The sequence below is a fragment of the Rutidosis leptorrhynchoides genome, chromosome 4 (genome assembly GCF_046630445.1).
Source record: "Rutidosis leptorrhynchoides isolate AG116_Rl617_1_P2 chromosome 4, CSIRO_AGI_Rlap_v1, whole genome shotgun sequence".
Taxonomy (NCBI): domain Eukaryota; kingdom Viridiplantae; phylum Streptophyta; class Magnoliopsida; order Asterales; family Asteraceae; genus Rutidosis; species Rutidosis leptorrhynchoides.
The window spans coordinates 47,404,050-47,420,912 of record NC_092336.1 but is presented as its reverse complement, the minus strand read 5'-3'; the positions used below and the strand labels follow the sequence as shown (position 1 = coordinate 47,420,912).

The window sequence follows — 16,863 nt, the reverse complement described above, 5'->3', positions numbered from 1 at the left end:
TGAGTGGAGAAATAATTTATTTTATTCTCGGGTAGGGGAATAATTGTCTACATCTTACCTCTTCATATTATGTTTTGTTGTTTTAATAAAAAAAGGATACGTACATGATTTCAGTTGATAAATTCATTAAAAGGTTTGGTAAATTTATTTATTTTATTTTATATTTATAGTAATAGTAACGCAAAAATGACACCCAAAATCTGAAATCACTCATCTTTACTTTGATTTCATGGAATAAAAGAAAAAGACGGAGTCAAACGATTCCCAGTCAACGTAGCTACTAATCAAATTTACAGTTTTTACCTCTCTTTTTTTTTTTTTCAACTATCATCCGATCGTAACATTAACACATTCAACTTTTTAACATCATTCTCGTTTTCTTCGTCTCATCAAACAAACACAAACCCCTTTTTCTTCAATCAATTCAATTCTACACAAATAAAAACAATCAAATCTCATTCGATTCCTGAACGTTTATTTATATTATTATATAATCCTCTTCTATATAAATTCACTGTTTTCAGTTTCAACATTAGAAACCACTGCGATGTCGTTTGATACAGATGAGTGTCAATTGTACGGTTATTAATACTTGAATTGAAAAACTACAACTCAATTTGTAAAGGATCAAGCTTATTTTATTTCATTAAGGTCAGCTTTCAGTCATCGAGGTTAATTTTCGGTTTCATTGTATGTATATATGTGAAATCTGATTTATTATTATTTGTGTTTAATTCGATAGTTATGTTGCTTAGGGTTTTTTATTTGGCCACTAGTTTTTGTTCAGGTTCTTAATTATTTGACGTTTGTTTTTATTTGTGTATTTAATATGTGGTTTTCAAAACAATAGTTCCAGTTTGTGGTGCTAGAAACTGTAAACTCATGGTAGATAGTGTTGGACTGCTTTCCGAATTATTTCAGTTGGTGCTTTTAGTTATAATATTCAAAATTATTCCAGAATACTAGTTAGATTACACAAATATTGAAAGGAGAATTCATATGATATACATCATGTATTAAGTTCGATTACGGTAGCGCTTGTTTTGAAATGGTAAAATGGTCTTGATACTTGTTAATATTATAAAGGACGACTACGTGAGTATATGTAATAATTTTTATTAATAGTTGAAGAAGTTGAATGGCGAGTTCAATGTGATAACTAAGGCTTGCTTGTTTTTTAAGATAATAAGTAGATGCGTGAAAAAGTGTATGGGGATCAAAATATCATTTTGTAGTTTATTATTTACTTAGAAAGAGAATTACATCGCTGTCACCAAAGTATTAGAACACAATTTGAGTGCTCATAAATGACACTTGAAGAGATATTGTCATAGTCATACCTTTACTTTTTAAATTTGCTTCAGGAAATTTTGCAATGCACCGGGTGGGCATAGCAGGGAGTGCCTCTAATTCGGTCCGTCCTCGTAAGGAGAAGAGATTTACTTATGTGTTGAATGATGCTGACGACACAAAGGTCAGTTATCATATGATTAAATCGAGCTTTAACAAATTAAAAAGTTTTCTTGAAGTGTATACACACATAGAGAACTCGAGATATATACTTTTTTATATCTATACCCATAATGAAATATATAGACGTTCAAGTTAAACCGAGTTTATATGTAGGCAAATTTTTTTTTGACTGTAGATATAGACAGTCATAAGGTAATATTTGAAACACTTGTATTTTTTTATTATTTTTTTTTTTTTTTTTTGCAGCACTGTGCAGGTGTGAACTGCTTAGCTATATTGAAGCAATCAAAACCAGATAACTCAAGTTACCTTTTCACTGGGAGCCGTGATGGCACGCTTAAGAGATGGGAGTTGACCGAGGAGGATGCTACCTGCTCAGCCACCTTCGAGTCTCATGTTGACTGGGTATGGTTCTTCATTCGTGATAACTTTGTATTACCAATCATAAATTCTTTAATATAGATATTTAATGTTGGAGTATTGGATATTTGTGTGAGTACAGGTAAATGATGCAGTACTTGCAGGAGGGAATACTCTTGTATCCTGCTCTTCAGATACCACCATCAAGGTCTGTCCTCAGTGTAAGATTGAAATTTTTTGATAAATACAATACTCTTTAACAAAATTTGAACTGAATGTAATATCACATTGTACTATTAGGCATGGGATTGCTATTCTAATGGAGCTTGCAAAAGGACTTTTCGTCAACACACAGATTATGTTACTTGTCTTGCTGCATCTGAACAAAATGTATATACCTGCCACATATATCCAGGTTTATTGCATATGCTATTGAAAATTGATTTTCTTTGTGTCCGTGTACGATTGTAGAGCAATATTATTGCCTCTGGTGGGCTTGGTGGTGAGGTGTTCATTTGGGATCTTGAAGCTGCACTTTCTCCTATCACCAAGTCTATCGAGTCAGCTGAAGACGATCATCATGGAAATGGGTCAAACGGGTCAGGGTCAGGAAGTTCAATGCCTGTAACAAGTCTGCGTACTATCAGTTCAAGTAATAATATTTCATTGCAAACGAATGTACCTCAAGGATATGTTCCAATTTCTGCTAAAGGACATAAAGAGTCTGTGTATGCATTAGCAATGAACGATACTGGAACTCTTCTAGTTTCTGGTGGAACAGAGAAGGTAATTCTGGTGTAGCTTTTAGTTTTTTATTCATATATTCTTATAGTTGAAATGGTATAATTTTTAGAATGTTTGATAAACTGTAGGCTGTACGTGTATGGGATCCTAGAAGTGGTTCGAAGATGATGAAGCTTCGAGGACATACAGATAATATTAGGGCTTTGCTTCTCGACTCCACTGGGAGGTTTGTTTTGTTGTGTATATTTGTAGTATGAGGTAGTGATGTGGCTTGATTGAGATTTAAGGTACATTCGGATGAAATATTTTGGTGTTTTAATAGTTTTTTAATGTCTCTCATGCAGATTCTGCTTATCAGGATCCTCAGATTCTATGATCAGGTAAACATCTGAAGATGAGGTTAAACTGTAAACATAAACATTAGTATGTTTTATTGGTCAAAAATGTAGTAATGTTTTTTCATTGTTTATAGATTATGGGATCTTGGTCAGCAGCGATGTGTGCATTCATATGCCGTTCATACAGATTCGGTCTGGGCACTTGCAAGCACTCCTACATTCAGTCATGTCTATAGCGGTGGACGTGATTTATCGGTAAGAGCACATTTATGTTTCTCGACGTTTATGGTATGAGTTTTACAGTTGAGTTTACTATGTCATATTTATATGTTGTTCATTTTTAGTTGTACTTAACTGACCTTTCGACAAGGGAGAGTATATTACTTTGCACAAAGGATCACCCAATTCAACAACTAGCAATGCATGATGATGGTATATGGGTTGCAACAACCGATTCTTCAGTTCATAGATGGCCCGCTGAAGGTCGAAATCCTCAAAAAGTGTTTCAAAGAGGTGGTTCTTTTCTAGCTGGGAATTTGTCGTTTTCTAGGGCTAGGGCTTCCTTGGAAGGATCTACACCTGTGAGATACATCTTTTATTCTAAAAACAATAAAGTAATAATAATAATAAATGTCCCTTGATTATGAGATTTTAATAAGCTGATAAAACATCTAGGTTCCTGTTTATAAAGAACCAACCTTCAGTATTGATGGAATCCCAGCTATCGTGCAGTATGAAATTATGAACAACAGAAGACATGTTTTGACCAAGGTCAACACTACTTTTCATTATCATTTTTGACAGTTTAATATAATAGGAAAAATGAAATTATGATAAATTGTACTAATAGTTATTAAAAATTGTGTGGTAATTAATATAGGATAATGCTGGGTATATAAAACTTTGGGAGATCACTAAAGGTGTGGTGATTGAAGACTATGGACAGGTTTCATTTGATAAGAAGAAAGAAGAATTATTTGAGATGGTGCGTATCACAAACTTGTTGACCATTTTATGAAACTTTTCAGTTGACTTTGACTTGACCATTGTTGTCCAGGTCAGCATTCCTGCTTGGTTTACAGTAGATAGTAGGCTTGGGAACTTGTCTGTGCATTTAGATACTCCACAATGCTTTTCAGCCGAAATGTATTCTGCCGATCTTAACATCATCGAAAAAGCCGAGGATGACAAGGTCTGCATATTTTAGTTTCCCCTTTTTTGTACCCATTTTTATATAAACTAAGGCAATTTGTAGAGAACATAACATTTTTCTTTTGTTAAATAGGTTAACTTGGCAAGAGAAACTCTCATAGGACTGTTGGCGCATTGGCTGTCTAAGAAAAAGCATAAACCTGGGTTACAAAATGGAGAAATACAAGCTTCTAGAAGTATCTCAAATTCAAAAGTTGACTTAGATGGTGATACTGAAAATGATTGTGCAGTGTATCCTCCGTTTGACTTTTCAAAGTCTTCCCCTCCTTCAGTTATAACTGAGGGTTCACAAAATGGACCATGGAGGAAAAAAATTACTGAAATGGACGGAACCGAAGATGACAAGGACCTACCGTGGTGGGTTTTGGATTGTGTCTTGCATAATCGAATGCCCACACGAGAACACACTAAGTAAATAACCATCTACCTTTTTTGATATTGTACATAACAAAGTAAGTCACATTAAAATAATTCGGCTAAAATTGTCCAAACTTGCAGGTGCAGCTTCTATTTACAGCCATACAAACTTGCAGGTGCAGCTTCTACACAGACTGTGACACAAGGGAAGCTGAGTGCACCTCGTATTTTAAGAATACACAAGGTAAGTACTTTAATACTGTGATGATGTATGACTCAAAAGGTATGAAACAATATGAAAATGCTAAAGTATCATATCTTTTAAATTTTTGTAAGGTTGTTAATTATGTGGTGGAGAAACTGGTTCTGGATAAACCATTGGATAGTTTGAGTATCGATGGAACTTTTGCTCCTGGGTTATCTGGAGGAGACGGAATCTTTAGATCTGGACTCAAACCGTGGCAAAAGCTTAAACCTTGTATAGAAATCTTATGCAATAATCAGGTAAGTTTATTTCATTATCTATGGTCAAATCGAACTTTTTAAAATATATATTCAGTCAGTTATGTTATAAATGTGCAAATCTAATCAGTTGTATGTTGTTATCCAGGTTTTGACCCCTGACATGAGCTTAGCAACTGTGCGTACTTATATATGGAAAAAGCCTGAAGATGTTATACTCAACTACAGGATCGTGCCTGGAAGATGATGAATCTATGTATCCATCAGGTAAGATCTCTATTTCTTTATATAATTAACTAATGTTATTCTTTTATTTTATTGGGAAATAGTTAGTAGTGAAATCTTTTGCCATAAGCAGAGCAGAAAAGAGCATATTCAGATAGAGTTTGGTGTTGTAAGATGCTTGAAGGTGATACTAGGTAGTTTTATGAATGGTGAAACACTTCCTGATACACCAACAACCTTGTTGAAGGTTTTTTTGCTATTATGATATTTAGTGGGCAGAGAACATCTGAATTCAAAGAAATAGCGCTTGAATACGTAAAGATGATGTCGAGATCTGAAAGACTGAATGTTTAGAAACCAAGTATTTTACTTGCAAATAATACCGTTTTCAGTCAACCAAGTAAGTTAAGTTTGTGTTCTGTTCATGTTATTTAAGTGTCTCATTTGATTGTTACTATATTTTTGTAACTAAAGATAACTTTAGAGAGGACTGACTAAGCATGATTTTTATTTCAAGTGGCTCGTTTAATTTTTTTTATTTTTAATATATAAGCCTTAAGAACCCAAAGTAGTACGAGACAACCCTATGCAAGCTCATGAAATTGAGCCTAAATGCTGCATGCTTTTCTTTTGACATGGTGTATTTTGAGCCAAAAAGGCTTCGACTCTGCTTAGATGAATAAAACACGTATTTAGGTAATTTGGATTGATGGCTGGAAAAACGACTTTTTATGTTGTTAGATCCACTAATTTGGAAAATCTTTCCTTCTCGATTAGAATATAAAAACAAACGTGAAACGCTGATTGATTTGATTCTGACATTTTCTTCAATGAGTGTTTCTAACAACAATTATCTATAGTTTTCTGGTAACCAAAGTCATCAATGTTGAGAAAAGAATCAAACCCATCAACATCCCCGGAATTTTCCTTCGAGCGAAAACTGAAATTCATCTGTATGACACCAAGCGTCGTTGTTTTGGAACTACAAAACACAGTTGATATTCATTTTAAGAATGTAAATGATTTATCCACCTCTATTATTATTGGGATTACTATAGTGGGATTTCAAAGAAATTGGCTTCATTTTTTAAGCTTCTTATCACCCGTAGGAGTCTCACCGCCGTTAGTACCTTTTTTAGTGCTCTTTGAGCTGATTTCTTATTATTTTCGCGCATTAAGCTTAAAAATACGTTTATTTGCGTCGTTCCAAAAAAATACGTGTATTTGCTAATATGATGGACGATCATAGTTTAGTAAAGATTTTAAGTGGGTTCGCTTGGACTATGCTATATATGAATGATTCAGTTTACCCGAGTAGTTACTTCCCTTTGTATTTGAGAGGTCTCGAGTTCGATCTTCAATTAAGGATTTTCATAATGCAAATTTGCTTTGCAATTGATTATGAAGTGTTTTGGGGTTTTTTTGTAAATGGTGAATTATGTCCATATCTAGTAAGGTTTACTCACGGGTTTTCTTAAAGTACAATATCATGCCGTTCAAAATAAAAATAAAAATGCAAGTGATCAATATCTAAGGAGCTTCCTTATATATAAACTATAGAAATTGTGCTTATAGAGTGAAAGTATTTTACCACGACCATGTGTGAACATCTTTCAACTGCAATAAAAAGTGCAAATGTAATTAGTGTATGATCGTCAAAAATTAAATTTGACAAAAATTTCTCTAAGATACAAATGTATGCAAGTATAGTATATATTTTATATGTGCACTGTATAAGAAACAAATTAAGACAGAGTATGAACTTCAACTAAATTGTAGATATAAATTAAGTCTTATATATAAAAAGACTAAATATAACCAAAGTTCAAACTGTTAAAAGAAAAATGTAATTGATAACTTCACGTTGGCTATATAATTGTACTATGATTTTTTTTATTGTAGACTATTGTAGTATCATTTATCTAAATGTTTCTTTGACGAAGTTCCCATAAATTACTCAATGCAACGAATTTTTTGAATTAGTTATTTACTTTAAACATTGAAGTAGCATATTGTTTTCTAGCAAATATACTTCTCATCTCCTTTAAACTTTTTTCACGAAGTTTACCACCCATTTTACCACAACAAAGATAGTTTGAAATGGAAAATCAACTTACATGAATCAATATTTTTTTCTCATCACTTAACAACACCAAAGATGACTATAGTTGCTGAGTAGCATGTGGAGAAGGTTGTGTAGTCCTCCTTGAATTTTTAAAAAACAATTAATCATACATCGTTTATAACCCGCGAATTCACAAGCTACCATATAAGTCTTATATATTGATAATAGTTGATAGTTGATAATGGTTATGTTAAATGATGGTTATTATCATCGTTTCGGCTTTGGAGTTCTATTATTTAGTAACGTATGTTATATTATAGAAGATACCAAACAAATCTTATATATCATGTAATCATTATTTACTTTTAAAATGTCATACATGATTTCAACTTGTAACATACGAAGTATTAAATATTTAAATATGTCTATATTATAGGAGATACCACAAATTAGTCATCTCATATTGCCACCTATAGGAATAAGAAGTAATACTTCTCTCTAAGATACATTAAGATCATAAGTAACAACATAGTGAAATCAGTACCCCTTGTTTGTAAAGTTAAAAGAGATATACATCCAAATGAGAGTTGACCATTTTAATACAAATAGCTAAAATAATCACTCATTTTAGCTATAAAATTAAATTAACTTGCAGTTTTACTGATACAACATTCTCAATAAAATTCACAAAGTGTAGTTTGCTACAGTGAAAAGTTTTACTCTGTAATTCATCAATCACTCATTTAAAATTTAGAAACATAAGCACCATCAGAGAGATGCATTAATATGTTTGTTGAATTTGAAATTAGCTAATATGCTAACCAAGGAATTTGCACATGTGATGTGGCAAGACTTTTCTTCATTTAAGTATCTTCTTGATATAAAGTTGACTTTATTTTTTTTCTTTAACGACAGATTTTCGCATCGAATACTCTCATTTGCAACCCGATTCCATTCATCACGGTTTAAAGCAAAAAAAAAAAAAAAAAATCACAGTGCGATGCGACTCTGAGTGTCAAACATATCCTATTAAATCACCAAACAGAAGCAGGTATATCAACATTACCATTCATCAACCCGTTCCAAACCATGAATCTCTTTTGTAACCACAATGAAAGTTCACAACAGTAATGCACACTCCAAATTTTACAGCAGCCTTGCAAACTCTGCAGTTCACAGCATTTTCAATAAATTTTGTCAAACGTGTTGAGATAAAAGGATCAGAACAGGTTTTCAGCTCAGGCTAACGGCTATTTCTTTTTTAGTCAAAAGTAGATTCCCTCAAAAGTAACAAAACTCCATTCCAATAAAGGAATTAGCTGTTACTTTTTCTATCTTATAAATAGCTTAGCTTCTCATTGTAAACATATAACAATTTAGCTTGTATCAAAAATTATCTATCAATACAAACGATCAATTTTAGTTTAAACATGGTATAAGAGCTAACGGTATAGATCCCTGATCATTATACACGTTTTTTAGTCTCATCTACCTAAGAGATTACTGCCATGTCCGAGGACGGTAGTCATCTCCATTCTGAGTCTCAAAGTGAGTCATCGGGCAACAAAACTGATTTTCAAATTCAATTGGAAAACTTTTTCAAAAATGGTATGAGTTTTCAACCTAGACCCAAATTGACTAGTAGCTTGAAGATTAATATTAATCTTAACAGTCAAAACTATGCACTTTGGTCACGAATGATGAAAGTGGCCATAGGAGGTGAATCGAAAAACCTCCTAAACCACCTGAGTTCAAACGCACCTGAAAGTGATGACTCAAGCAATAGTCAATGGGAACAGGATGATCTCGTTGTTTTCTCCTGGTTAATACAAAACATTGAGCCAAATCTCGCAAGTGATTTGACATCTTTTCCAACAGCCAAGGCCCTTTGGGATGCCCTAATTACCACTTACAGTAGTGGTCAAGATAAACTTCAAACTTATGATTTATATGTAAAAGCAATTAAAATGGAACAATCTAACATGTCTTTAGAAGAGTTGTGGATAAAGATGCAAGGAGTATGGGGGGAACTCGAAAGAAGAGATCCAAACCCCATGGAGCATCCATCCGACATCTCAAAATACAACAAAATACGAGTAGAACAAAAATTGTTCCAATTTTTAAATGCTTTAGATCGAAAACATGATACCATTAAACGAGAAATGCTAAGATTAAACCCATTACCAACTGTTGAAGAGGCATATGCTGCCGTGAGAAAGGAAGCAGCACACCAGCAGATTTTAGGGTTAGCCACGAATGATTCTTCGACCAGTCATGGAATTGCAGTTGGGTTAGCTGCAATTGACGGCAAAAAACCACCGGCTCAACCTCACCGTACCGGTCATCCACCCAAATTCGAAAAATCAAAGTTAAAGTGTACAAGGTGTGGAAAATCCAAGCATACGATTGAGCAGTGCTTTGAGATTAAGGGGTATCCAGAATGGTGGACAAAGCCAAGCAAAGGTAAAGCATCAACAGCCGCAGCCGCCGATGAAACCACCACCACCGCCGCCGATCAAGGCTTCAGTGGTATTGCTTCCTCCTCAAAATCCACGGGTATAAAACTCAAACCCTTTATTTCTTTTTTTCCAGATATAGGGAAGATAAAATCTAGGGTTTGTGAATTGAAAAAGTCATATGGGGATGATGAACTAGGGAGGGAAACTTGCGGGGATGATAAACGAGTTACATATACACATAGGTATAACAAACTAGCTACAGATGTACATAAACCAATCAACCACAAAAGTACTAGTTGTGGTTTAATTAATAAAAAAGGGAACATGTGGTAGATATGCATGGGAACAATAAAAAATTCGGTCAACATAATGGAAAAAAGAGGAAACATAAACCAATCAACCACAAAAGTAGGTGTGATTTAATTAATAAAAAAGGAGAACATGTGACAGATATGCATGAGGACACTAAACAATTCGATCAACATAATACAAATGATTATGGGCCGAAACAAGTGGGGAAGCTGTCATAACCCGTCCTTAACCATAAGAACGAGTTAGATAACGTATGATTTCATTGCGAGGTATTGACCTCTATATGCGACATTTTTAAAAGAACAACTGCATTTATTTTACATTACAAACCATAACTCTTATTTTAATACAAGCTTTAGACAATAAAAAGATGATTATCGTTTAGCGATAATCTTAGACTTACAAACTTTACATGTGATGATAACAATACGATTTCTAGCATATTTTACATTACAAATCCTCCGATATGCAGTTTTATTTTTGACACAAATATGCATACTCAAGATCTTGTTTAAATTCAACATGTTGCAGCGGAAGCTTCTAATTATCACCTGAGAATAGACATGTTTAAAACGTCAACATAAAGTTGGTGAGATATAGGTTTAATGCCGGCAGCAATATATATATAGACCACAAGATTTCACATATAAACATTTTAATAAAAATATTCTAAGTGGTTGAGCACTTGGTAACCATACTTAACATTTAATCACGTCGCATATTCCCTTTATTATGAAATCTTACTACACCGTACCAAGTGTAGTCACAAAACGAAGTACTGTGCAACCGTTGAATACTGGTCGTCCAGTCCGGTTGGGGTTGTCAGGCCCGATAGATCTATCAACAGGATTCGCGTTTACAATACCGCTGTAAATAACAGTTACCAAGCTACAGGGAAGTATGCCAGTGGTACAACTCAACGTAGAATATATTTTTCAGTTACTTGTGTCCATAACGTAAAACATAAAATACATGTATTCTCATCCCGAAATACTTAGAGTTTAAAAGTGGGACTATATACTCACTTTCGTCTTGAAGATATGTAATTTTGACTTGGTCTCCGATTGATATCACGAACCTATCCATATATAATATATCAATACCTTTTCTTTTTAAACAAACGTCACATATATATACTTATAATACTTTTAATACTTTTAATAATTCCTTAGTCCGTAGTTAGCAGTCCGATGTTAGTAATTCAATTTTAATGGTTCATTTTTAGGTGTTTAATAAACCCCCAATGAAATAAATAAAAACCCCCATCGTATATGTATTGGTAAAGATTAATCTTGACCCACGGTACCGGTGTTGTCAAATGACGTGTTGCGTACATAAAGTACCGGTGTTGTCAAATGACGTGTTGCGTACAATCATGGGATCTTATGATTAATCTTCTCGTATTGTTTACGGGTGATCCTGAACCATATAAAATTAAATTATGAGTACATATATATAAAATATCATGTTATTTTAAAAAGATGTGATTTATTTAATTTTCTCCAATTATTTTCGTAGCTAAACTAGTCTTAGATATCCGATCTCGTTTTGGTCATAGTTTCTTCGTTACAACTCCGTTTTCGTTGATTCAACTTGCCACTTTCTTGGATCGAGTCCCTCTTTAAGACTATGAACTGTAAATACCTTAGTTTGTACTCGAAATCACAGGTCATAGGTCAAACTTTAGTGAAACTTATGAAGTTAATCATTTTCCATCATGTAAACAACCTTAAATGATTATTTTTCTAAAATACTTATACTTTGAGTTAAATCATGAAATTTTTATGTGTTATCATATTCATAGTAAAAATCATTTTTCCAGAAAATAAACCTCCAATTCAAAGTTTAAGATGGTTTTTAATTATCCAAACCAAAACAGCCCCCGGTTGCACTCCAACGTCGTAAATTCAGTTTTTAAGGTGTTCTTTGAAAAACCAAGTTATACCTTGTTAAATTAGCATATATTTATGAAATATTACAGGTCTTGAAGTATTTTAAAAGTTAAGTTAGAAGGATCTATTTAGTTTGCAAACAAGTTTGAAAACATTCAAACTATGTTCTTGTTGTTAAAATTTTATACCATAAAATAAGATAGCTATACATATATGAATCGAATAAGGTTATGAACATAGTTACTACCTCAAGTTACTTGGACAAGATTGCTGTAAAAGAGGAGTAAAGACCTAGAACCAAAAGAGTGATGGAATTGGATGAAAGATTGGAAGTAAACTTGTGTTCTTGAAAGGATTCTTGAAGTGTTTTTGTAAGGTTTTTCTTATGGTGTTTAAGTGATGTTTTTATGGCTAGATCTTCATGGATACTAGCTGAATGGTTATGGAGTTTCTTAAGAGTGTGTTTTAGTTAAAGGAAATGTGTAGTAAAATGAAAATGGAATGGAGTATAAATGGTGGTGTAAAAGGTGTATAAGTTTGTAATTTTGTGAAAAAATCTTTTAATCATGTGAAATTGTCATACTAGATAACAAAAGTAGTTACCTTATACATAAGGCATTGAACAAGGGCTGGTTGGTGGTGATTTGATGTGTATATACCAATAGTAAATACGTATAGAAGCTAGGTATGATACGAGTACATGTACTCTAGATATACGTATAGAAATTTTGTGAAAAATGGAATGAGAATTCAAATATAGCTATCTTTTGTGAATACACTTATATTGTTTTATGTGTTTAAGTCCTTAAAAAGTGGTTAAATACATTACTTATACGATATATGTATAAACATTATAGATTATAAGTATTTATGTCAATTAACGTTACGTATGGTTATCGTTTTGAAAACTTAAGTTAGTAGTTTCAAAATATACTTATAACTTATTGTTATTAATACAAAATGAGATATTAAAACATCCTTAGATCATGTTAAATATGTATATATACATATATATACACAAACGTATAATTATCATATGTTATATAGTTCGTGATATCATCGGTCAAACTAGACGGTCAAACGTTGTGTAAAACTCATTTCAAAAACATAAGTCTCGACAATTTGGATTGCTTATCATGTTGGTAAGGTTTAATTTATGTAAATATTAATCTTATAAGTATAGAACGATCGAAAAAGTGCGGGTCATTACAGTACCTACCCGTTAAATAAATTTCGTCCCGAAATTTTAAAATTGTACCTATTTTGCGTCATCGAGAAACAAGTGTGGATACTTTTGTTTCATCTGATCCTCTTGTTCCCAAGTAAACTCGGGACCCTTCGAGCATTCCAACGAACCTTAACGATCGGTATGTTGCTCTGCTTGAGCTGTTTAACTTCACGGTCCATGATTTCGATTGGTTCTTCGACGAATTGTAGTTTCTCATCGACATGGATTTCTTCAAGAGGAATGGTGAGATCTTCCTTTGCAAGACACTTCTTAAGGTTTGAGACGTGAAAAGTATTATGTACTCCGGCGAGTTGTTGCGGTAACTCGAGTCGATAAGCTACCGGTCCAATGCGTTCGATGATCTTGAACGGGCCTACATACCTTGGGTTTAGTTTACCCCTTTTTCCAAAACGTATTACTCCTTTCCAAGGTGACACCTTTAACATAACCATGTCACCGATCTGAAACTCTAATGGTTTCCTTCGGACATCGGCGTAGCTCTTTTGGCGACTACGGGCTGTTTTCAATCTCTCCTTGATTTGTACTATCTTTTCAGTAGTTTCATGTATGATCTCGGGACCAGTTAATTGTCGATCTCCTACTTCATTCCAACAGATAGGAGATCTACACTTCCTCCCATACAGTGCTTCAAATGGCGCAGCTTTAATGCTCGCATGATAACTATTATTATACGAGAATTCTGCTAACGGTAAATACTTATCCCATCCGTTTCCAAAATCGATCACACATGCCCTGAGCATGTCTTCAAGAGTCTGAATTGTTCTTTCACTCTGCCCGTCAGTTTGCGGATGATATGCGGTGCTCATATCCAAACGAGTTCCTAGGGCCTCCTGTAGTGATTGCCAGAACTTTGAGGTAAATCTACTATCACGATCAGATATAATGGAAATAGGTATTCCATGCCTTGAAAAAATTTCCTTTATATACAATCGTAATAGTTTCTCCATTCTATCCGTTTCCTTTATAGGCAAGAAATGTGCAGACTTGGTGAGACGATCAACAATCACCCAAATGGTGTCGTATCCCCAGGCAGTCTTTGGTAACTTCGTGATGAAATCCATGGTAATACCATCCCATTTCCATTCTGGGATTTCTGGTTGTTGAAGTAACCCTGACGGCTTCTGGTGTTCTGCTTTGACTTTGGAACAAGTTAAACACTCCCCAACATATGTTGCAACGTCTGTCTTTAAATTAGGCCACCAATAATGTGTCTTAAGATCTTGGTACATCTTTCCAACTCCAGGATGTATCGAGTATCTTGTCTTATGTGCCTCATTCAATATCAACTTCCTTAATCCACCCAACTTCGGTACCCAAATACGATTTGCAAAATATCGAATTCCATCTTCCCGCATAACGAGTTGCTTCTCATACTTCTTCATTATTTCATTTCCTATATTTTCTTTAGTAAGTGCTTCTCGTTGAACTTCTTTGATTTGTGAGTTGAGATTCATGCGAATTTTTATGTTCATCGCTCGTACTCGAATTGGTTCTCGTTCCTTTCTGCTTAGAGCGTCGGCCACCACGTTCGCTTTCCCGGGATGATAACGAATTTCACAATCATAGTCATTTATTAACTCAACCCACCTACGTTGCCTCATGTTCAGCTGTTTTTGATCAAAAATATGTTGAAGGCTTTTATGATCAGTAAACACAGTGCATTTAACCCCATACAAGTAGTGTCTCCATATCTTCAATGCAAACACGACTGCTCCCAGTTCTAGATCATGCGTCGTATAATTCCGCTCGTGAATCTTTAATTGTCGGGATGCGTATGCAATAACTTTCTTCCGTTGCATAAGAACGCAACCAAAACCTTGTCGCGAAGCGTCACAATATATTTCAAAATCATCGTTCCCTTCTGGTAACGATAAAATAGGCGCCGTAGTTAACTTCTTCTTCAGTAATTGAAATGCACTCTCCTGCTCAGAGGTCCATTCATATTTCTTCCCTTTTTGCGTTAACGCTGTCAACGGCTTAGCTATTCGGGAAAAATCTTGAATAAACCTTCTATAATAACCGGCTAAACCCAAAAATTGGCGTATCTGCATTGGTGTCTTAGGAGTCTCCCATTTTTCAATGGCTTCAATTTTTGCTGGATCAACCTGAATTCCTTTGCTACTAACAACGTGGCCAAGAAATTGCACTTCTTTCAACCAAAAAGCACACTTAGAAAATTTAGCATATAGCTGTTCTTTTCTCAACAACTCTAATATCAACCTTAAATGCTGCTCATGCTCTTGCTCACTCTTGGAATAGATAAGAATATCATCAATGAAAACAATAACAAACTTATCTAAATACGTACTACAAACTCGATTCATGAGGTCCATGAATACAGCTGGCGCATTTGTCAACCCAAACGGCATGACCAAAAATTCGTAATGACCGTAACGTGTCCGAAAAGCAGTTTTCGGTATATCTTCTTCTTTGACGCGTAATTGATGATAGCCCGATCTTAGGTCAATTTTCGAGTACACACATGATCCTTGGAGTTGATCAAATAAGTCGTCAATTCTCGGTAGTGGATACCGATTCTTGATAGTTAACTTATTTAATTCACGATAATCTATACACATTCGGAAAGATCCGTCTTTCTTCTTGACGAATAAAATTGGAGCTCCCCACGGTGAAGTACTTGGTCGTATGAATCCACGATCCAGTAATTCTTTTAACTGACTCTGAAGTTCTTTTAACTCGGACGGTGCAAGTCTATATGGAGCACGGGCAACTGGTGCAGCTCCTGGTACTAAATCTATTTGAAATTCTACAGATCTAAATGGAGGTAATCCCGGCAACTCTTCCGGAAAAACTTCAGGAAAATCTCTTGCCACAGGCACGTCGTTGATGCACTTCTCTTTTTCTTTCTTTTCGACTTTATTAACATGTGCTAAGATAGCATAGCACCCTTTCTTCAAGCACTTTTGAGCTTTCAAATAACTAATGAGTTTTAGCTTTGAGTTACCCTTCTCTCCATAAATCATCACCGGCATTTTATCCTTACAAGGAATGCGAATTGCCTTCTTGGCACACACAACTTCAGCTCCTACTTTGGACATCCAGTCCATGCCGACTATTACATCAAAACTTCCTAATTCTACGGGTATTAAGTCAATTTTAAATGTTTCTCCGGCTAAATTTATTTTACAATCACGGCAAATTTTATCGGCTTTAATTAGTTTACCATTAGCTAACTCAATCATGTACTTAGCATCTAGAGGTAATGATGAACAATTCAATTTAGCGTAAAAGCCTCTACTCACGTAACTTCTATCGGCACCAGTATCAAATATAATAGATGCGGATAAGTTATTAATGGTAAACGTACCCGTAACAAGCTCCGGGTCTTCACACGCCTCTCTAGCATTAATAACAAATGCTCTTCCACGTGCAGATCCATTATTCTTCTCTGGATTCGGACACTGGCTCTTATAGTGACCTTGTTTTCCACACCCATAACAAGTAATGGTAGCCAAAGCAGTTCTATTTGCATTGGTGGCAGGAGTCTTGGTACCATTTGTATTTGTAACGAGAGCCCTACAATCTTCAGTAAGATGACCCTTTCGATTACATTTATTGCATACCACATTACAGTAGCCAGAGTGATGTTTGTGGCATCGGTTACATAAAGGATTTTGTCCTTTATAACCAAAGCTTAAACCACTACCCGCACCTTGCGTGATTTCTTGTTTCTTAAAAGATTGTTGTTGGTTAC

The 16,863-nt window shown here is 34.5% G+C and overlaps 2 protein-coding genes across 2 annotated transcripts in view; both read left to right on the top strand.

Moving 5' to 3' along the window:
• The first annotated feature begins 1,365 nt into the window (after positions 1-1,365).
• Positions 1,366-5,687, top strand: LOC139839625 (uncharacterized). The gene is made up of 17 exons (XM_071829748.1): positions 1,366-1,474; positions 1,720-1,878; positions 1,976-2,041; positions 2,134-2,223; positions 2,305-2,619; positions 2,706-2,803; positions 2,922-2,957; positions 3,050-3,170; positions 3,260-3,496; positions 3,591-3,686; positions 3,796-3,900; positions 3,973-4,107; positions 4,201-4,538; positions 4,626-4,728; positions 4,821-4,988; positions 5,095-5,213; positions 5,305-5,687. The coding sequence occupies exons 1-16, from the start codon at positions 1,376-1,378 to the stop codon at positions 5,191-5,193; spliced, it is 2,265 nt and encodes a 754-aa protein (XP_071685849.1). The 5' UTR covers positions 1,366-1,375; the 3' UTR covers positions 5,194-5,213; positions 5,305-5,687.
• Positions 5,688-9,391: 3,704 nt separating this feature from the next.
• Positions 9,392-16,863, top strand: part of LOC139845554 (uncharacterized) — a 29,553-nt gene continuing 22,081 nt past the window's right edge. Inside the window, exon 1 of the mRNA XM_071835814.1 lies at positions 9,392-9,792. Within this exon, the coding sequence (XP_071691915.1) occupies positions 9,399-9,792 (394 nt within the window). The 5' untranslated portion in view covers positions 9,392-9,398. The remainder of the gene's footprint in view (positions 9,793-16,863) is intronic.